At 39.3% G+C, this 23,290-nt stretch overlaps 1 protein-coding gene across 1 annotated transcript; it reads left to right on the top strand.

Moving 5' to 3' along the window:
• The first annotated feature begins 4,641 nt into the window (after positions 1-4,641).
• On the top strand, positions 4,642-11,739 carry LOC118569217 (endogenous retrovirus group K member 25 Env polyprotein-like). Its single transcript, XM_036166966.1, has 2 exons — positions 4,642-4,711; positions 9,747-11,739. Exon 2 carries the CDS (start codon positions 9,748-9,750, stop codon positions 11,542-11,544), a length of 1,797 nt encoding a protein of 598 aa, XP_036022859.1. The 5' UTR covers positions 4,642-4,711; position 9,747; the 3' UTR covers positions 11,545-11,739.
• Positions 11,740-23,290: the final 11,551 nt, after the last annotated feature.

The raw sequence follows: 23,290 nt of genomic DNA on the forward strand, positions 1-23,290 counted from the left end.
AATTTATTATCAATAAATGTTTTCTTTATATAGAGAATGTATCTGCATTCATACATGCATACACATACTCATACAGTACATACTCATACACACATATATACATAAGCACATCACACACACACACACACACACACACACACACACACACACACACACATATACACACACACCCAGGGTTACAAATAATTTCTTGGGATGAAGAAGGAAAAGTGTTAAGTAGCTCTGAAAGCAAAATGTATCAACTTTAAGTGAATATTCACATGCCTAAATTTTCTTCTAATTTTTACCTTAATCCCATCAAATATTGCACTTGCTATTTTCCAGCTTTACTTAGGTTTTGTAAGGGTTCTGAAATCATGACACCATGGGTTCTAGGTCAAGAATTCCCAGTTTGGGCTCTCTGTCTATTGGGTACTTGGTCACGCATCCATTTGACCTCCCATCCCCAGTCAGATGTAGAGCCAAGAGATCCTGACCATTCTACAATGGGCCTGATTAACTTGCCAGAAATATGACCCTGCCAATTTCATCCTTATTATTTCCTCCCATCCTGTTGTTCTTGGTTTAGATTTTTGTCTCCTAATCTCTAGGTGGAAGTGAGACTACTGATAAGCTACCATTCTTCTCTTTTAACATAGCTGTAACTTTCCTTCTAAGCACTGATGTTGATTCATAAGGTTTTAATGTGTTCTGTTTTTCTTTTCATCCATCTCAAAATATCTTACTTGTTGTGTTATTTGTTCTTTAATGTGTTGATATTTTTAGTGATTGTGTTGATTAAGTTTCATACATTGGTGAATTCTACAGACTTCCTTTTGTCTATTGGGGTCAAAAATGATAGTTAATATATCTACTATTTTCTGAGTTATTGTGATTTTTTAGCAGGTTAATATGTGGTTCATTCTGAGCAGTGTTCCACTTGAACTTGAGAAGGTGTGTTCTATTATTTACTGGAATGAACTGTATATATTTGTTAGGTCTCCTGATCTCATATTTAGATGACCTTCCCAGTGTTGAAACTGGGATATTAAAATCTCTACCTACCTATTCAATCACCTGTATCCTTTCAATTCTATTTTTATTTAATTTATGTATTTTGGTGTTTATCTTCATGAACATATGTTAATCAGCTCAGTTGATTAACACCTTTACCACCACACTATGTCCTTTGTCTCTTTATAACAATTATTATCTTTAAGTCTATTGTTTTGATATTGGCAAAACCAATCCATCTCATTTTCAGTTACTATTTTCCTGAAATATTTCTTTTCATCCTTTCACTTTTAATATTTTTGTATCATTATATTTAAAGTATGTATCTTATTGATGTCATATGTAACTGGATAAAATTATTTCCCAATCTGTCAACCTCTACATTTTAACTGGAGAATATATTAAATCTATAATTAATATAATTACTGACACAGAAATAATTCTGCCATTATTGTTTTTAAAATGTAATCATTTTTATCCAATTTCTCTATTATATGTCAGCCTCTTCATGTCAAGTAAATATTACCTGTACAAGTTACTTTGCTTCTTTTTTGTCCATTTGCCATTGTTTACTTAGCACTTTCCTTGTGATTAAAATTTATAGTAGTTTAGTTTAATACCAACTTATTTTCACTTGCATACAAAGATATAATAGATTTTGGTGATAAAATTCGCCTTAATAGAAATTTACTTTTAAGAGTGTCCACATATGTGCATTACAATTTATTCCCCAGCCTGATGCTGTACAAGAGACCTTGGACCCTTCATCTTCCTCTTGATTAATTTACCAGAAACTTGACCCTGACAATTCTAGCATGGATTTTTCATATATTACTTCATCTTTTCCTTATGCTTTGTCACAAAGTATCATTTATATTATATAGCCATTATAATTACTGTTTTTTTATCATCTTACTATTGTGTTTTATTCATTTATGTGACAATATCACTCTTCTGTGGCTTTTCATTCCATCCAGAAAAACTGTCTTCCACAGTTATTGTAACTCAGGTCACCCGTCAAGAAGTTCTCGGCCCTTGTTATTTCAGAGTGCTTTTACATTTCTTTTACTTTTTGATAATTGGCTTTGCTAGTTATAGGAGTTCAAGATACGGAGTGACGGCAGATTAAAAATGCCTCAAATTTCTCTTACTGAGAATCACCTTCTTTGTGATGAACCTGTCTCTGATTATGAAAATATTTTGTTTATATTCAACTAGTTTTCAGAAATTGGGAACAGTTTATTCTCATAGTTTTGTTAGTCTCACTTGTTGCTTTTATGATGTGATGGATTTTGAGTTCTCTTCTCCACCACTCTTCTTGATGGAGCCCTTGACTTCTGTGCTATTTCTCAAGAGTGACGCTATGGGGTTTATTTGAAAGCCTACCTACTGTTGTGTCAGCATGAAAACTGAGCAGGACTTTGGTATGCAGATACTGGTCAGCCCAGGGCTTGTGCTGAAGTCCTGTGTGCAGTTAAGAAATTTGATCTGTCAACAGAGCCTTAGTCATCAAAAGCAGTGGAGTCAGCAGCCTAGCAAAAGAGTGCCAGAGATCATACTGAACTCGGATATGGCTCATTTATACATGGTCCCCTGAGTTGCAATGTGGGGGATATGCCAAGGTAGTGAAAAGCTCCAGATGGTGGTTAATAAGATTGTCTGGGTTACTTGGAAGTCAAATATAGAGAACGAAATAATGTCAGTACCTGGGAGGATATAAAGCAAAATAAGATTTAAAGTGAAAAATAGGTCAACGCAAGAATTTTAGGAATAGTTGATGACAAAAGAGTGATAATTATTTATTTATATTTTCCAATATATCCAAGTCCTTTGAATTTTAGTCGTGTTTTTTCTTCACTACTTTTATAGTCTGCATTCATAATAGTAATTTTTACTGCAAAAAATTTTTCTGGGCTTCTTTCTACTTTTTATTATTATTGTTTAACAGTATGATTTTAGAGAAAATTTATGTATACAATAAAATTGAAGGGAAAGTATTCACATACCTTCTGCCTCTACACAGCAGTATCCTGTCCCAGTTTTACCACCCTGTGCCAGCATGACATATGTTTCCTACAACTTGGCACCCTTTGTGAGTGCCACGCTCTTCTCCATCCCTAATTTACATGTGGATTCAGTCTTGGTGTTGTACATTCTCCACCTTTGGACAAAAACATAGTGGCACACACCATTATCATAACAAATATAGTATTTTCACTATTTTAGAAATATGTATTCTGCTATCTAGTCCTTTCTCTCCCAAACTCCAAAAAATCATTTATCTATTACTGTCTGTATAGTCTTATTTTCTTCACAATGTCACTAGTTGGATTCATACTGTAGTGTGTAAACCTATCACAATAACATATTTTACTCAGATTTCCTCCGTCCTAAAGGGTGATGATGGTTTGTTCCTGTTTAGCATGGAATACTTTCCCCCTGCCTGGATGTAACATAGTTTGTTCATCTGTTTATCTAGTGAGGGATTGTTAATTGGCTCCAAAGTTTTGATAAGTATCGTTAAGTATGGAATTAATATTGTTGTATACATTTTCCTATGAGTATGCTTCTATGCTACGCCTACAGCTGTGACACCTGTGTAGCTGTAGCAAGTATGCCGCTGCGCTGGGGCCCAGCAGCTGAAGGGTTGAGGTAGGAGCTTCTCGGAGCGTGGCCTCAGGCGGTTCCCCCACAATCAGCAATCGTCATGCAGCCTGAGGATCCCAGGAAGCCCTGGAGAACCAAATGGCCTTGACGACAGTCCTTGTTGGCACTAATCATGATCTTTCTCTGTATGTCTTATCTGTGTCTTCTCCAGTTAACAGCACAACCAGTACAGGTCGGCACCAGCATGACTGACCCAGGTCACCTGTACCTGGAGCACCTCCATTTATCAGACCAGTGTATAAGGAAGCTCAAAAGACTTCCTCAAATACATCTCTGGGGTCGTTCCTGTTTAGAGTATATGTGCTGCCGAAGCGAGCTCTTGTCAGAAACAGCCAGAAAGCCCAAAAATGAAAGTAAAAAATAAAAATGTTACGAGGGAATAAACATAGCATGCCAGACCCTTCTAGAGAGAAAGAGTTAGAGAAAATTCCCCAGCACACACTTCCCGGGGGGTATACACAGTACTTCTTAGGAGGGAGCTGGTGGACAGCCCCTAGGTGGACCCCCGAAGGTGGAAGTTACCTAGAGCCGCTCCCATATACAGGAAGTTATGATGAAGTTGGGAACAGATGGGTAAATTATGAGAGGAAAAAGAACAGCTTTGAAAGCAAATGGGCATATGATAGTAAAAAATATAACCCAGACTGGCAAGAGTTCGGCTCCCCACAGATGTGGTCACTGGCGCGAGACAGATTTCACAAAATTCTGAGATCATGCCCTCAGACAATAGCCACGGTGAACTCGCGCTGCGGAAGTGATACACAAAAATAGATATGGATGTCTCTTGTTATTGTTTCTTGCTGACTCTGAGTAATTGTAAAAAATAATGGCCTGATGTAACCCCCTGCCAAGTTCCTCGATTGTAAAAGTATATAAGCATTGCCTATACAGAAGTAAAATTGCAGCAGCACATCAACACATGTGTCTGTCTGTCATTCTCCTCGCCGATTCCTGACTTCTCCTTGAGCCTTCTCCCTGGTTCTCCCGCAGTGGTGGTCTCCCTCTGGGTGGTCTGCGGCAGGTGGCGCCCGAACAGGGACTTGAAGGACAGGTAATCATTTCCCCCCTTTTTCTTTCCTCTTCAGAAGTCAGGTACGGTTCTTACCAGGGAGCTGCAGTCCCGCCGGTAAAGGATCACCGGTTAAGTGTAAGTAATCAAGGAGACATGGGGCACGCATTGACTAAGAATGAGAAAATGCTGGTAACTATGATACAGCGTATGTTAACTAAATCAGGGTTTCGGACATCAGTTACAGATGTGGAGCAATTCATTGCCTTCTTAAAGAAGACCAGCCCTTGGTTCGTTGAGGAGGGATCATTGACTGTGGATGAATGGAAGAGAGTGGGGAAAGAGATGCGTAAATATGTACAGGTTAATGGCGAGAAAACTCTGCCTCCCCAAGCATTTCAATTATGGTTCCATTTAAGGGACCTCTTATCAGATACAACCCCATTTCAAGGACTTTGTAGGGAGACTGCCTCTGACCCAGGGGAATCCCCCATTTATGATGAAGTGGGTCCAGAGGATGGGGATGAGGAAGAGCTTATGCCACTCACTGCCTCTGCTCCCCCCATGCAGTATAGCACCAGGAAAATAAAGGAAAATGATGATGATTGGGGTCTTGATGATCAACAAGCAGAACAGGAATGGGAGGATGACTATAGAGATCATTCTGACAATCCTCGATCTCTTAAGGTAATTGGCGCTGCAGCCGGTCAGCGGCCCATGCCAAAGCCAAGAAAACACCCCCCTTTGCCTCCTGTTGGCTTCCAAGGAGCCATGGCTGAGGCTCGCAGGACGGGTGATGCCTCCTTTGGAATCTTCCCTGTCACAGAACTATGGGATGATGAGGGACCTGTATGGGAGCCTCTCCCCTTGAAGGTCTTGAAAGAATTACAATCTGCTGTAAAGAGTGTTGGTGCTTCTGCTCCTTATACGCTGCAGATTGTGGATGTGGTTGCCAGTTCTTGGTTGACACCTTATGACTGGATGCAAACTGCAAAGGCCACTCTCAGTCCTGGAGACTATATTCTCTGGAGGACTGAGTATGAAGACAAAAGTAGGGAGTCAGTGGTACAATCACTTAAGAAACGTGGGCCCAAGCCCACTATGGCAATGCTTATGGGGACAGAGGATTACGCCACCCCACAATCACAGACAAAGATACCTAGAGATATCTTGCAATTGATAACAACTAACGCCGTACAATCATGGCGAAAAATTCCCCCTCAGGGAACCAAGGGAGGAGCATTGGCTAGTATTAAACAAGGTACTGAAGAATCCTACCAGGATTTTATAGCTAGGCTTGAGGAAGCTGTCTCTAGAATGCTCCCCCCCTCAGAAGGGACGAGTATTCTATTGAAGCAGTTAGCATGGGAAAATGCCAATGCTCTATGTCAAGATCTGATTAGATCAATAAGAAAAACTGGAACCCTCCAGGACTACATAAAAGCATGTCAGGATGCCTCACCGGTTGTAGTGCAAGGAATGGCCTACGCCGCAGCCATGAAAGGACAAAAATTTAGCGCCTATATCAAACAGACATATGGGAATGGCAGGAAAACTGCCCAATCTCCAACTTGCTTTCAATGTGGAAAGGAAGGACATATGCAAAAAGAGTGCAGACAGGGAAACAGAGCCAGACCTAAAAAGGGGGCTCCTGGCCTATGCCCTCGCTGCAAGAGAGGAAAACATTGGAGAAACGAGTGTAAATCAAAGTTCCATAAGGATGGAACGCCCCTAGGAAAAGGGGGCTCTGATGATGAGCAGGAAGAGACAAAAAACTAAGTCAGGGGTGTTCTCCTAACCCCGCAACAAAGGGAGAGGAGAGGAGGCAACAAGCACCTCACTCAGGGCTAGACCCTGAGGCTCCAGAGTTCACTGTTCATGATTTGTCTAGAGCAACTCCAGAAAGTGCAGGCTTGGATCTTGCTAGCACTAAGGACATGATACTGTCCAGATGGGATGGAATAGCTTTAGTTCCTACCAATGTAAGGGGCACTCTGTTGCCACAAACTGTGGGACTAGTCATTGGACGAAGTTCCAATTATCAAAAGAACTTTGAGGTTCTTCCAGGTGTAATTGATGCAGATACAGAAAATACTATTAAAGTTATGGTAAGGCCATCAGCAGAAACCATACAGATTCACAAGGGACAGAGGTTGGCTCAGCTGGTCCTCTTACCTTTTGTTAAATTACCCAATCCTGTCATGAAGGATGCCCGGGGGCAAGGACAATTTGGGTCCACTGAAGGAATGTTCATGGTACAGAATCTTGGAGAGAGACCCTTTAAGTGTATCTTGATTAATGGACGGAAATTTCGGGGTCTAATGGACACAGGTGCAGACAGGACTTGTATAGCTGCTTCAGAATGGCCTAGTAATTGGCCCATTCAAAAAACAGGGTCCTCCTTGTTGGGACTCGGCTCTGCTTCAGGGGTTATGCAGAGCACTGCATTATTGAAGTGGAAAAGTGAAGGTAAAGAAGGCTTGATACAGCCTTATGTGCTCCCATCTCTCCCATTCACTTTGTGGGGGAGAGACATGCTTGATTCCATGGGTATTAAACTAGTGACATCAGATCAAATTAGTTATCAAAATTTTTCATAGGGGCCACTGCAGAACATCTGTATGCAGACAAAATAGAATGGCTTACTCAGGAGCCTGTGTGGGTGAGTCAGTGGCCCCTAACAACAGAAAAGATACAGGCTCTGGAACAACTAGTGCAAGACCAATTACAAAAAGGGCATATAATAGAATCTAACAGCCCATGGAATACCCCTGTCTTTGTTATCAAGAAAAAATCAGGAAAATGGAGACTGTTGCAGGACCTTAGGGCCATCAATGCAGTGATGAAGGATATGGGGCCATTGCAACCTGGCCTGCCCTCTCCTGTGGCTGTGCCTCAAGGATGGCATATAATTGTCATAGACTTACAAGACTGTTTTTTTACCATCAAACTTAACCCCTCAGACAGTGAATATTTTGCCTTTAGTGTTCCCTCAGAGAATTTTAAGCAGCCTTTCAAAAGATATCAGTGGGTAACATTGCCTCAGGGAATGAAAAATTCTCCTACATTGTGCCAAAAATTTGTAGATTTAGCTTTGCAGAAAATAAGACAAAAATATCCTGATTTATATCTCATTCACTATATGGATGACATACTTCTGGCCCATAAAGAAAAACCTCAGTTGGAACACATATTAGAAGAGGCCATAGAGGCACTAACCCTGTATGGATTAGTGATAGCCCCTGACAAGATACAGAAAGACAGGCCTCTAAATTATTTAGGACAAATAATTAAGGAAGATTATATTACCTCTCAAAAGGTCTCCATCAGAAGGGATAAATTAAAGACTTTAAATGATTTTCAGAAATTATTAGGTGACATCAACTGGCTTAGACCTTATTTAAAAATTACCACTGGTATGTTGAGCCCTCTATATTCAACTTTACATGGTGATTCTAATCCAAAATCCAAACGTGAGTTGACAAAAGAAGCTATTAAGGCCTTGCAATTGGTAGAGCAGGCTTTAACTGCAGCTAAGGTTAAACAAGTAAATTATACAGAGCCATGGTCTTTGATACTTTTTGCAACTTCTTATACACCCACTGCTTGCCTGTGGCAAGATGGAGTGATGGAATGGTTACATTTACCACATACTCAGGCTAAGATGTTGGCTGATTATCCTTATTTATGCTCCATATTAATATGTAAAGGCCGCAATCGGTCAAAAGAATTGTTTGGGAAGGAACCACATAAGCTTATTATTCCATATAATAAAGCACAATTAGAACATTTATATCAATCCAATGAAGATTGGATTTTGGCACTACAGAATTTTACAGGTCAGATATTGTTTCATTATCCTAGACACCCTATAATAGAATTTGCAAGAAATGTGGAATTGATATTTCCTGTCTGGTTCTCTCATAGCCCCTTAGATCATGCTGTAAATATTTTTACAGACGGTTCCTCTTCAGGAAGAGCTGTGGTTTTTACCCAGACACATGGCCTGTGGATAGAGGAAGGAGAGAAAACTTCTGCACAGCAAGCAGAAATTAGAGCAACTATTTTGGCCTTTGAAAAGTTCTCTCAAGAGTTTAACCTTTTTACAGATTCCAAATATGTAGCTAACTTGTTTCCAGCGTTGGAAACTGCCCTTTTGTCAGGGAAGTCCCCCATTTTACCATTTTTACAGAGATTACAAAATTTAGTCCAAAAAAGGTCACAAAAATTTTATGTAGGACATATTAGAGGACATAGCAAATTACCTGGTCCACTGGCTCAAGGTAATGCTATGGCAGATTTATTGACCCAAAATTCTTCGGGAGTGTTTTCTGTACATGAGGCTCAGAAAAGTCATGCCATACATCATCAAAATGCATCTGCTCTGAGAAAGATGTTCTCTATAACAAGGGAACAGGCCAGACATATAGTAAAAGAATGCATTCATTGCCCCCCAGTGCATCACCCACAAAAGATGGGTGTAAACCCTAGAGGTTTGAAGCCTAATGTCATTTGGCAAATGGATGTGACTCACATCTCTTCTTTTGGAAGAATGGGTTATGTACATGTCACAGTAGACACATACTCCCATTTCACTTGTGCCTCAGCTAGGACTGGGGAAGCAGTCAAAGATGTGGTTCAACACCTTATACAATGTTTTCAAATCATGGGTCTTCCCTCACAAATAAAAACAGATAATGGGCCTGCTTACACTTCTAAAGCTTTCAAACAATTTTGTGGCCAATGGGGAATTGCCCATGTTACAGGGATACCCTACAATCCTCAAGGACAGGCAATTATAGAAAGGACTCATCAAAATTTAAAATTACAAATAGAGAGGCTACAAGCCTCTAATGGGTATTTTACTCCTCATCATGTCTTATCCCATGCCCTGTTTGTGCTTAATCATCTAAATACAAATGACAAGGGACTCAGTGCAGCCCTGATTCATTGGGATCGTGAATTCCATAAGACTCCTTTGCCACTAGTGTATTGGAAGGACTTGTTGTCCGGTACATGGAAGGGACCGGATGTTCTTATAACCGCGGGACGAGGGTACGCTTGTGTCTTCCCACAGGATGCCGACTCCCCCATCTGGATCCCAGATCGCCTTATCCGACCTGCAAAGGGAAAAGAGAAGGCGCAAGCACCGCTGGAGAAAGCAGCAGAGGAAACTGATGACGGACATGAAAAAGATGAAGCTCAGTGGCGAAAAACCGAAAGTGACTTGGTCGCAGATTCGACTTCTGACTCAGAACGCAAAGGAACTTTTAATTAAACAGGGGAAACCCCTTACAGCTTCTTTTTATTTCCTTGCCTTTCTAGCTTTAATTTCCACCCCACTGCCGGTCACTCAGGGAATTTCCTACTGGGCGTATGTCCCTAATCCCCCGATTATTCAGCCTGTAGGATGGTTAGATCGGGAGCCTATCAAGGTGTTAACCAATGACTCAGTCAGATTGGGTGGAGCACAGGATTCTGACGCTCGTAGCAGCTCCTCCTCCTTAATAAATTTTGAGGGCAGAGCAGATTCGCTCCCAATCTGCCTGACGCTGCAGGGGAAGGTGCCTTACGGCTGCTTTCCGACATCTTACAGGACCTTCCTGACTGACAGCCCAGACAGGACAAACATTGGTAAGAGATGGATGTGGGAGCTCCAGATACAGACTTTAGGAAATCAATTGTATAAGGATAATTTTACTCAAGTCAATCTCATTCCTATCACCCCCTGTATTCAAAAGTACCGGGATAAAGATCAATTTTGGGATTCTTCTCTGTCCAAATTCCCAACATGGTTGACTTGCGGTTTTCCAAATGCAGCTACAAGGTATAAACCACAGGGGTCGTCAGGATCCCTCAGGATATGGGATTACTCTAATTCTAATGATAAGGAGGACACTTATAAGAGTTATCTAAATACTCATAAGGAAAAATTTCATAATTATGTTTTTGAAAGACATGGAGAGCCTCTTAGGAGATGGTTCTCTCCAGGCTTTGTAAAACCTACATGGTTTGCAAAACAAGGCAACATTACTAGGAGACATTCTGGTTTGTTTAGGCTTGTTGCAGCTTCCAACATGATGCTAGAAAAAAGACCTAACCATACTCAATCAGAGGCCGTTGGCCTTAGAGCCTGTGTGTCTTACCCTAATGCCATGCTCTTAGCACAATCTTCCTTTATTAATATTACTCAGGATGGTAATTCTTTTCAAATAATATGTAATTCTTGTAAATTGACTAATTGTATCACTTCCGCGGAGCCAAAAGATCTAGGGACGGTTCTCATAGTCCGGCGACCTCCATTTGTCATGTTGCCTGTAGAGTTGGGCCCTGAACCTTGGTATGACAATTCGGCCTTGCAAGTTTTAAATACTTTAAAAGATTTGATTCGTCCAAAACGGTTTGTTGCTGCTTTGATTCTAGGTATTACTGCTCTAATTTCGATTATTACTACCTTTGCTGTTGCAACAACCACATTAGTTCAGGAAATTCATACAGCTCATTATGTCAATACTCTTAATAAGAATATTACTATGGCTTTACTTGAGCAAGAAGCTATAGATAAAAAATTAGAGTCTAAGATCAATGTTTTGGAAGAAGTGGTTTTGGCCCTAGGACAGGACATTTCCAACCTCAAAACCACAATGTCTGCTCGCTGCCATGGTAACTTCAAATCCATCTGTGTTACCCCATTGCCTTATAATGCTTCCCAGCCTTGGGAGAAGGTTAAGGCTCATTTGCAGGGAATCTGGCATGATACAGATATTACCCATGATCTGGCCTCTTTACAGAAAGATATTTCGGCTATGAGTCAGGCTCATTTGCAAATAGGCAGATTACAAGATCTAGCTACAGAAATAAAAAAAAGGAATTAAGGATATGAACCCCATAGATTGGCTACAATATTTCATTTTTATTGGAGTGCTCATTTTACTGGTAGTGCTTGTTGTTTTTCTTTTTCCTTGTCTTATTAACTGTCTCTATACTTCTGTGAAGACAGTGCAACAGGACGTGTTTGAGCTTCATTTTAAAAACAGAAAAGGAGGAACTGCTACGCCTACAGCTGTGACACCTGTGTAGCTGTAGCAAGTATGCCGCTGCGCTGGGGCCCAGCAGCTGAAGGGTTGAGGTAGGAGCTTCTCGGAGCGTGGCCTCAGGCGGTTCCCCCACAATCAGCAATCGTCATGCAGCCTGAGGATCCCAGGAAGCCCTGGAGAACCAAATGGCCTTGACGACAGTCCTTGTTGGCACTAATCATGATCTTTCTCTGTATGTCTTATCTGTGTCTTCTCCAGTTAACAGCACAACCAGTACAGGTCGGCACCAGCATGACTGACCCAGGTCACCTGTACCTGGAGCACCTCCATTTATCAGACCAGTGTATAAGGAAGCTCAAAAGACTTCCTCAAATACATCTCTGGGGTCGTTCCTGTTTAGAGTATATGTGCTGCCGAAGCGAGCTCTTGTCAGAAACAGCCAGAAAGCCCAAAAATGAAAGTAAAAAATAAAAATGTTACGAGGGAATAAACATAGCATGCCAGACCCTTCTAGAGAGAAAGAGTTAGAGAAAATTCCCCAGCACACACTTCCCGGGGGGTATACACAGTACTTCTTAGGAGGGAGCTGGTGGACAGCCCCTAGGTGGACCCCCGAAGGTGGAAGTTACCTAGAGCCGCTCCCATATACAGGAAGTTATGATGAAGTTGGGAACAGATGGGTAAATTATGAGAGGAAAAAGAACAGCTTTGAAAGCAAATGGGCATATGATAGTAAAAATATAACCCAGACTGGCAAGAGTTCGGCTCCCCACAGATGTGGTCACTGGCGCGAGACAGATTTCACAAAATTCTGAGATCATGCCCTCAGACAATAGCCACGGTGAACTCGCGCTGCGGAAGTGATACACAAAAATAGATATGGATGTCTCTTGTTATTGTTTCTTGCTGACTCTGAGTAATTGTAAAAAATAATGGCCTGATGTAACCCCCTGCCAAGTTCCTCGATTGTAAAAGTATATAAGCATTGCCTATACAGAAGTAAAATTGCAGCAGCACATCAACACATGTGTCTGTCTGTCATTCTCCTCGCCGATTCCTGACTTCTCCTTGAGCCTTCTCCCTGGTTCTCCCGCAGTGGTGGTCTCCCTCTGGGTGGTCTGCGGCACTTCTACTTTATTTGGGTTAATGATGGGAAACAAAGTTTTTATGTTGTATGTTAACGTATGTTTAGTGCTAGAAAATACAATCAAATTGTCTTCAAAGGTGGCTGTAACATTTTACATTACCACCATCATTGAGTCAACATTCTATATTATCCTACAACCTTATCAGTGTTTGTTGTTCCTACTGTTACAGATTTTGTACATTCCAATAGCCACATAATGCTATCTGGTGACTATTTTGATAGCATTGTCTGTGGCCACATGATACATAACAAATCATTGGTTTTCAGGCACATGATTTTTATTCATTCTGCTGAATTTTCAGTCATCTTTGCATATTGACGATAATGGCCCTTCATTAGATGTTTCATTTGTAAATACTTTCTTTCAGCCCAATGGATTGTCTTTCCATTCTATTGATGATGTCCTCATTCTTCAGCTAAAGAAATGCAACCTATTGATTCTTGTATTCACCGTGTCTCTGGTAATATATCTTAAAAAGCATCATCACCTCATGGTCATCTAGATTCTTTTCCATAGATTATGTCAAGAGCTTTATAAAAATCATTTTATGTAATAGCCACAATAAATTCTTACTTAATTTTTGTAAAATATGTAAAGTATGTGTTTAAATCATTATTTTTAATGCGGATAAATGCTTTTTCAAGTATCATCTGTTTCAAAGATTATCTTTTGTCAGACAAAAGGGCACAGGCCTATTAGCCCAGCTCCAGGGAAGAGGGAAGAGGTGTGGTCAGGAGTGGCACTGTGAGTTCAAGACCAGTCTGCAATAGTGTGACTTGCTCTGTCTCAAAAAAACAAAACTTACATTTAAACAAACAAACAAACAAAAAAATCAAAAGTGTTTCAGCTTTCTACACAGCATTGCTTGTTTGTTAAAGATAACTTGAGCCTGTTGATGCCAGTCTTTTGGGGTACTCCGTTCTGTACCAGTAACCAATCTGACTATTCTTGTGATGATAGGCAATATTGATTACTGTCACTTTATATTAATCCTTGATATCAGAGATTGGTGGCCCTCCAAATGTGTTATTCTCCTCAAATGCTGTTTCAATTATTGTTAGTCCTTTGTCTCCATATAAAAAATAGAATTTGTTTTCCAATATCTGCAAAATGACTTTCTGGGATTTTTATTGAGTTCATAGGTCAGATTGGGAAGAACTGACATCTACACGCTACCAAGACCTCTTGCCTGTGAAACAGGACTGTCTCTGAATATATTCCTATGGTTTCTTTCATCAGTCCTCAAGTTGTCCTCACACATACTTAGTGCATTTCACATGTGGTTGCATTTATGCATGAATATTTCTTTCGCAAATGATAATAAGGTTACAGGTGTTCTCCCTCTTCAAACTGCTCATCCTTCCCCCACCCCACACCATCTCAAGAAGAGTTTATATTCCAGCTTGTACCAGGAATCTTAGAAGGTCTTATTAATAAAATCAAACCTGAGGCCAGTTATTGGGGTGAATGCTGGAAGATCAGAGAAGCAGAACAAGCCACAGCCACCTCACCTCACCAGTTCCCCAGCTGATCCTGTTTCCTCAGACTGGAAGCCTCTCAGTCCTCATCCAGAATGGATCTTGGCTGAACTGCTGCTCAAAAGCCTAAAAGCTTAACCAGCCCAATGCTGCTAGTTTCTGATCTCCACGCCTTATATGTCTTTCTGCTTTCTGCCATCACTCCCTGGGATTAAAGGTTCACTTCTTGTAATTAAAGGCTTGTGTCACCAAGCCTGGCTGTTCCAATGTGGCCTTGAACTCACAGAGATCCAGAGGGATTTCTGTCTCTAGAATGCTAGGATTAAAGGCATGTGGTACCACTGCCTAACCTCTATGCTTAATATTGTGGCTGTTCTGTCTCTGACCCCAGATAAGTTTATTAGAGTGAACAATATTTTGGGGAACACAATACCACCACATTTCCCCCTTTTCGTCTAAAATTTAAAAAAAGCTTATAACTAATTCAAGAAAAACTATCCAATAAGTATATACAATAAATACAGTCAAGAATTAACAATGTCTAGTCCATTAACATTTGACAAATTCAGATAAAAGTTCCCTTATATATATTAACAATGTCCAGTCCAGTAACATTTGACAAACTCAGACAAAAAATTTTCATTACTTATCCTATTTAAAACAAGTAGTTCCTTTTTAAAAGTCGATTCAATAATTGACCTTTTTATCTTATCATATTCATATTCTCTATTTTTTCTTTTCATAAATCTACATTTTGTCATTTTTATATCTTCCCCTTTTTCTTTTCAGTGTAGATTCAATGATCTACCCATTTATCCTATTATTCTTTATCTTTTTTTCCTCAGAGTAGATTCATATCTACCTCATATCTATATTCTCTTTTTCTTCTTATTTTTTCTAAACAAAACCTCTGAATATAATCTCCTTTTTCAGCTTTTTTCCTGATCATTAACAATTGACAACTTGTAACCAACCATTGTAAACAATGACAATATCCAAAACTCATTAAACGACCAAAAACCTTCCATCCTACCTCTTGGGAATGTGGGTGTCATTTTCTTAAAATTACTTCCTGCTCTCTGGGGGTGAAGACATCTTTAGGGTACTCTGAAAAGAAAATTTTTGGGTTAATTGTCAAGTCTTGTATCATTTGTCTAGTTGCTGCATAATGAGAAAGTGCAGGGCTTGTCTCAAATCCTTGTTCAAGTAGTCTGTCAGGCTGGATCATCTCAGCTAGTCATCTTGAATTTGTCCTGAGCAGTTTGTAATCCAAAGCCAATCTTCAGTGTTGTTAATCAGCTTAATGACTTTACCATAGTCCATTTGGAATCATTGATGTGGGATCCTGTCATCCTTTTGAAGATTCCAAAGTCGCTATTAGTCATGGTCATGGTTCCCTTTAGATTTTTTTTTTTGTGTGTGTGTGTGTGTGTGTGTGTGTGTGTGTGTGTGTGTGTGTCTCCTCTGTGGCTTAGAGCAATCACAGTCTGATAAATGTTTGTCTCTTGGAACCATGAGTGTTCTTCTCTAGAAGAGAAAATCTTCCCAGCAATTTCTTCCCACCATTTGTCTTGCCAAACTTTTCCAAACTGACCTTTGTCGATGCTTTCTTGTAACACGATGGTCCTGGCAATTCTTCTCTGAACAAGCAGCTGTAAACCCTCTATCCCAGGTAGCAGCATCATTGCAGTCACCAACACAATGAGAAGGAGCCAGCAACGTGGAGCAGCAGCTACTGCCTCCATGGTCCCACCACTGTTTATGGCTCGGCTCTGGCTGAAGCTTCTCCTAGGTTGGCCTCAAACTCGGGATCCTCCTACCTCTGCCTTCTTCAGTAAATCCTACCAGCATGTGCCACCACAACCAGCTGAGTGTAGTTCAGGTGTGATCTGGGGCCCACAAGGCCCCAGGCAAGTAGCTTTTTCGAGAATTTGTACCAGAAACGTTGAGCGCCAGATGTAGTAGGAATCTTAGAAGGTCTTATTAATAAAACCAAACCTGAGGCCAGTTATTGGGGTGAGTAAGCACCAGTAAGCTGGCTTGTGTAATCAAGGCTAACTTTGAACTCAACAGTTCCACAGGGGATTCCCAAGTACTAAGGTTACAGGTGTGAACCACAACTTGTTTCAAACTGTCTTTTGTTAGATAGTACTCAGTATGGTTTTTGGAATTTAAAAGAGATAGAGGTCTTGCTATAAATATCCCCTTAGTAATACTGAGGCAAGATGTGTGAGTAGCAGGACATGGGGGCAGGAATCGCATACCCATGGGCAGTGTTTGTCATTGAACCTAAGCTTCTGGACAGGAGAGCCATATACAATTTTCTAGTGTGTTTTTTTCCTCTCAGTTATGTGGATCAAAATAGTCAGAGTGAGGGGTTGGGGATTTAGCTCAGTGGTAGAGTGCTTGCCTAGCAAGCGCAAGGCCCTGGGTTCAGTCCATAGCTCTGAAAAAAAAAAAAAAGATAGAGTGATGGGCTTGGGCATTTCTCTATTCTCACATGGATCACTAAAGTGAGCTAAAATTTAATGTTTAGTTTTTCATATAGAAATGGCTAGGGTTGGCTGGAGTTGAGTGTTTTAACTGCCCACAAGTCAGTTAAGCTCTGACAAATCCCCAGCAGGTCAGCCTTGGTTAACTAGCTTCTTCCAGTGGTCAACCTTGTTAAGAAAAGCAGAGTGCTCTGTCAGATTTCAAAACTTGCTTTCCTTCCCCTTCTCCTGCCAGAAACAACAGAGAACTTTTCTTCTTATTGAGTATAGGATCAACACAGTGAAGGAAAAGTGGATGGATTAACTGTATGGTTTCTCTTCTCTTGTAAATCTAAGAAAATTTTGGTTGAGATTGCTTAAAATTTCTCTTCTTAAATTATGTTCATTGAATATCTTAAAAAGCAAAGAGGAAAAATACACATAAGCCTTTCCTTACATTTTTACCTGAAGCCAATACCTGGTCTTATTTCTGACTCCAAAATAGTTCCTTAGTCATTAGATGCCCAGTCTCTGTTTTTCTTGTTTTCTGAGCTTCTTGGTGGTGGCAGCATTTGAAATTGAATTTTTTTTTTCTGAGACAGAGTTTCTCAGTGTAGCTTTGCGCCTTTCCTGGAACTCACTTGGTAGCCCAGGTTGGCCTCAAACTCACAGAGATCCGCCTGGCTCTGCCTCCCAAGGCGTGCGCCGCCACCACTGCCTGGCCGAAATTGATTTCTGTGGCTGAAATCCAACTCGGAAATCATTTTAAATAGGTCTACCATGGTTCCAGAGACAAATAATAGTGTGGAGTAGATCCAGCCAGTAGAATAGGCAGCCTATAATTTTAACTCATTAACCTTGAAAGGATCTTATTCAAATTTACACCAGGTTCCCCATCCCTCCACTGCAATCTGTGGGCCTCTCCCAGTGCTGCGCCATCCCTCCACACACTCTGATCCCAGAGGCAGTGAGAACAGTGTGGGCTATGTCTTCTTAATATGATGGTACCACAGTGCTAACTGTGCTTTAGGGCCGTCAGTACCTTCTCAACTCTGCCAACACATGTGTGTCTCAGGGTCCAATTCCTCTTCACACTTCTTACAAAACTCATAAATATTTATTAAAAATAAGAAGCAGGGCAGAGATGAGCTAGGTAATATAACACTTGCCTGACATGAGCAAAAATCTGAGTTCAGTCTCCAAGATACAAAAATAACATGAAAAGTAACACAAATAAATGCAATAAATGCTTCTTACTATGTTTAATTTGATGCTTTCCTTAGATAACACAGTAACTGACTCAGGAATGTATTTTACTTTTTTTTTTTTTACTATAGACATACACACATGCACACATACAAGCACTAATGAGGGAAATGTTCATGTGGAAATTTCTTAGCAATGACATTTTTTTCAAGATGAGATTTTGTCATATGCCTTGAGGCAAGTAGTTAATAATTTAAAAGAAATTGAGCATTTTAAAATCTGTCCTCTTAAATATCACTCTATTTCCAAAAGTAGCATTACTTGCAGACTGAGAAGACTTGGGCTAACTTACACAAGGGCTTACAAATGGTCAGTTCAACCCCAAATTTACCCACATCACCTGCACCAACATAGGTCCATCACTGAGAACTGATGAATTCCACTAGACCTTAACTTTTATAGGGCAGCATCCCGAGTTCAAAGATAAAGGAATTTCTGGGATGCTTTCGCTTACAAAGAATGTCTTTTCTAAGAGCTAGTGAGTAAACCATTTATGTTCTGTCCTTGGAATAGGCAAAGTAAAATCCGATGGCATTTAGTGGCTCAAAGGAAAATGAATGGGGCTCTGTCCTGAACTGGAATCTAGCATCATGCAAAGGACAGAAACAAGGTCAGGCTCCAGTGGATAAGAATGACTTCTATTGAATCCGTTCAAATTATTTCTGAATGGCCATTCCAAATGGAAGAATGTATTTCATAGATCTAGATATCATCCATATCTACATGTAGATCTTTGTATATTTCATATGTATTTATGTATGTATATATGTATATAAATATATATGTTTAGAGAGATGGGAGGTGGTCTGTACCAGAATATAGTTTAAAAGATGTGAAAATGTGGCTGGTATAGATGAGGCAAGTCTTCTGTTTGGAGATGACAGAGGCAATAGGAAAATCAGATTTGTGAGCTACAGAGAGGAAAAGCTACCGAACATGTGATCCAAAATCCCCCATACAACTAAGTAAAATTAAATCTACAAATGCTCAGTGAATGTATAGAACTAAAATAATGCAGGTTGAAGGGCCATATTTTAATATTAGAATTAGTAGTCAACTTAATAGGAAAGTTAAAAATAGCAGAGAATGTTAAATAACAAATGAAAGTCTCATTTGTTAAGTAAAGTGTGCAAAGGTGTCACAAGCCATGCCATAATTAAATGCTGGGCTAGTAACTAAATGAGAATTTTCACTTATCCACCACTTTCACATCAGGAGTCGTGCTAATGGCACAAGGAAGCACCATGGGGCACTCGTGGCCAGGTATATGGCATTGCCTTCTCTGATGGATGTTTATGATTTCTGTCTGAGGCTCCGACCTCCCTTGACTTGGTTGATAGTCCCTTGGCTCATAATCAGCTGGTTGTTAGGACCATATTTTATTTGGATATATGTTTTTTTTTCACTTCTGGAGTAATTTCGTACATGTATATTCTATTTACTCTCATTTCTACCCACTCTTATTTCCTGTCTTCCTCCACCATCCTCCCCTCTTCCGACAGGTCCCTATATAATTCATTCGTCTTGTTGTTTTGTTTTGTGACCCACTGATTTCAATCTGACCTTGCATATGGCCCCAGGTTTGGAACTGTCCATTGCTGCCTAGTGACCTCAGTGCTTGGTATACAACCGATGACAATTGCAGTAGATTTTGTTTTCCTTTCAGAGCATTCAATTTCAGGACACCCTCTTTAGTTCTGCAAATCTACGTTTTCCTATGAATACACCTGCTTATCCCAACTTCTCTGTCTTAAGTTAGAAATCCCATGAGCGTGTGATCATAAAGACACAGAAGATAAAAGGAAGCCCAATAGTGTAGATGTTTTCTGAAGGACCACTCTACAGCTCTTAACTTCAGCAAAGAGAAGACCAGCAAAGTTAAGGGGAGCTTTATGACACACACAATATCTTGTGCCTCCTCACATTCCTGTAAACATGTAAGGCAAGGCTGATATAAGGTGGGAGGAACCAAGATCTGCGTGAAAGCCAAAAGAACTACTCCCCAAAGCTGCTTAGCAATCTAAAAACTCAATTGACTAGCTACGACCAAGAAACTTACACTTTTCAGGAGAAAATGAGAACAAAGACTCAGGGAAGAAGGGAGTGTTTGTGGGGAAACCTCTGATTGTTATTCCAGCTGTTTTTATGCTTGATAATGTGTTTTGGTAAAAATTGCACATGGGAAAAACAGGAATGTCTTACAATAACCTAACTTATATTTCTCTCAGTAGAGAGCATAGTTGTTAAATCAGGGTTGTTGTTGTGATGGCTATTTATGTTTATGTATTCTCTTTGTCTCTGTCTATCCTCTCTCTCTCTCTCTCTCTCTCTCTCTGTCTCTCTTTCTCTGTCTCTCTGTATGTGAGTACACATATATAACTGTAATTCCTTTCAATAAAATTACAGATCATGAATAGGCAGCCTACTTTAATCAGAATTTAAAAGCGCATAAAGAAAAGAAATATATAAGTGGGTAATTTGTAAGGAATTAAAACCTGCATCTAAGTTAAAAAGAGAGTCTAAAGTGCCTAGGAAATTAATATTAAAAAGTTCAGAGGTTATAGAACTAAAGATAGCTTCTTAGAAATTAACTTTCCTCAAGTCCCTGTTCTCATTTGCCATTTTATTTTTACTTTGTTGCTTTTTTCTTTTCCACTCACCAGAATAAAATTCTACATTAAAGGAACAGATTCTTATATCATGTTTTAGGATAAAACTTTCAGGAAGAAGAGACCCTATACAAGCTATACTCACTATACAAGAACTGGGCTAGGGATTTGAATTGTGAGTTACGTGAGGATTGTTAGGATCCTCTAGGAAATGAGAAGCAAGAAAGAAAAAAGAAAGAAAGAAAGGAAGGAAAGAAGGAAGGAAGGAAGGAAGGAAGGAAGGAAGGAAGGGAGGAAGTCTAGACACCCCATTAATCTGCAAAACGTAATTTTCTGAATTTCCACTGGAAGGCATCGGTCTCTTTTTGCAGTTCAGATCATTGTATCTAAGAGATATTGAGACATAAATGTTTAAAAAATATTTTCTTTGACTCAAGGGAATTATATTACTTTCCTTCATGCTAATTTTTTAAATATAATTGACTCTAATGTGTCATTTTGAATAAATATATCTTTATCTTCCCTAAATATAAGGCAGCAGCAAAATCTGGGGCCCTCAATTTATATTTTAAAGTTTGTTGTGTGATAAGACATGATCATTGATGCAGCTAATTTAAAACATGCATGTATGTATATGAGAATATGTATTTTTAAGTGAAGTTTTACCTGCCACTTCTCCTTTTAAGGATTTGAGGAACAGGTTTTTCAAGGCCCTTCTCTTGCTTACACCCAGATAAGATTAAATTCTTTTTAGAAATGGACAAAAGGGTCATTTAAGACAGGCTTAAAGGTTTCCAAGTGCGTCTTTATAGCTGTGGGTCATCCAATGCCTTTCCTCACACCATGTGGGTTCTCTTTCCTTCAACCATATGTATTCTCTTTTACTATGTATTTGGAAAAATAACTTTATCTATGTGCCTTCAACTGTGTAGACAGATGAAGTAATTTAGGTACATGCTCTTTAAAGGGTTATCAATCCCACTACAAAGGTAAACAGATGAACCAGGAATAAAATGATAAACGTGTGGGGACAGAAACCCCAGGATTCAATCTGCTTTTGATTTCATTGCAGACCAGTGCAATAGGATGCTTTTTAGTACAGTTTCCAAGTGCGTGTTGCAGCAAGGCAGGCCTTACTGAGTAATTTTCTCCAGTGTGTTAAGAAAATTCAGAAACATCTCCACGTTTTTCCTGTATTTATGAGGATAAATATTTAGATATTTAAAATTCAATGTGTCTGTTTTCAATACTTCAGATCCAGCTTCATTTGAACTATTGTGCTTTTTGTTGAGAAGAACGAATCATTTCCTAAATGTGTTCAAAGAAAAAAAAAGATAGGATGGGACCAGTAAATAAGAGAAAGAGATATCAAAGTTACTGGTATAAAAATGTGTTCTTAGTAAAGAAAGTTAAAGAAAAAAAAACCCATGCTTTTAGGAGAGAGAAGAGTTTAGATTGTAAATTAGTTATATTTCAAGGTCAAAAGGACTGTTCCAAGAAAGAAGCACTGAAAACTGAAAGGTTACAGCAAGCCATAAAAGGTTACAAAAGTGAAAATTAGAGAAAGAGGACATTGAAGTGGCTAATTTCCCTATAATTACAGGTTAGTCAAATTTTTAGCGCAAAAAATTTAATATGCTAGGGTAAAATAGATATTGGTTTCTCTGTGTACAATAATGAGATTTTCTTAGACTATTGATGTGCTTTTATTAACATTTGCCAAAAATAGCAGCTTAGAGAACATGGATTTTACTGCATAAGTCATTTTAAAACCTAATGATTATATGTTATTCAATTACTGAACTTGTATGTTCTCCCATTAGATCAAAATCTTCACTTGGTTGGCAGCCACTATCTAGACAATCATCACTTAAAACAAATTCTGTTACTATTAATAAATCCTATTTGGACCATTCATACAAAACTATGTAATAATAGTGAAACTTTAAAAAAAAAACTGAGCAAGTATTCAATCAAATGTTTATAAAATTTTCCCTAGTGGATAACACTTTCATCATGTTGTTTGACCTTCAGTGCTCTAGATTAATGGTTAAATATAAAAATGACACTGATTAATTGATGCCTTTGGCTTCTTTAGCCAAAGATATTCCATTAGTTCTAAATCTAATATCATAGCTACTACCTTGGGAAAGTTCCATTATCTCCTCATAAATAAGTATGGGGCATTCTACAAATTAGCTAATTAATTAAGGAGGTAGATAAAAGACTATGTAAGGTGTCTCTACTATTATAATGGATTTTTAAACATAACTAAGAGTTTGAAGTTGATTGCACCGTACTTCCACAGTGAGCTCTAGCAAAACAAAGAGCTGAAAGGAAAAAAAAAAAAATAAAAGGTGATTTCAGCACTGGACAAAAGACACCACATCATGAACTCCTTCAGCCTGGAGGGTAAGGATTCAAACAAATATTTCTCACCACCTCCTGTGACACAAAACTTAAGAACACATACTCTTAAGTTTGTATTTCTCGCTTCAAACTTGTGTCAACTTCTGAGAAGACATGTCCATGACCTTCTATAAATCTGGGAAACACTCATTTTCAACTACCTCAATAACTGAATGCCTCAAATCACTGAACTCAAAATCTCT

Source organism: Onychomys torridus, chromosome 17, assembly GCF_903995425.1.
Source record: "Onychomys torridus chromosome 17, mOncTor1.1, whole genome shotgun sequence".
Classification (NCBI taxonomy): Eukaryota; Metazoa; Chordata; class Mammalia; order Rodentia; family Cricetidae; genus Onychomys; species Onychomys torridus.

Bases quoted from the DNA above. Each gene is read 5' to 3' on its own strand.
- LOC118569217 (XM_036166966.1), top strand. From the start codon at position 9,748: ATGCCGACTCCCCCATCTGGATCCCAGATCGCCTTATCCGACCTGCAA.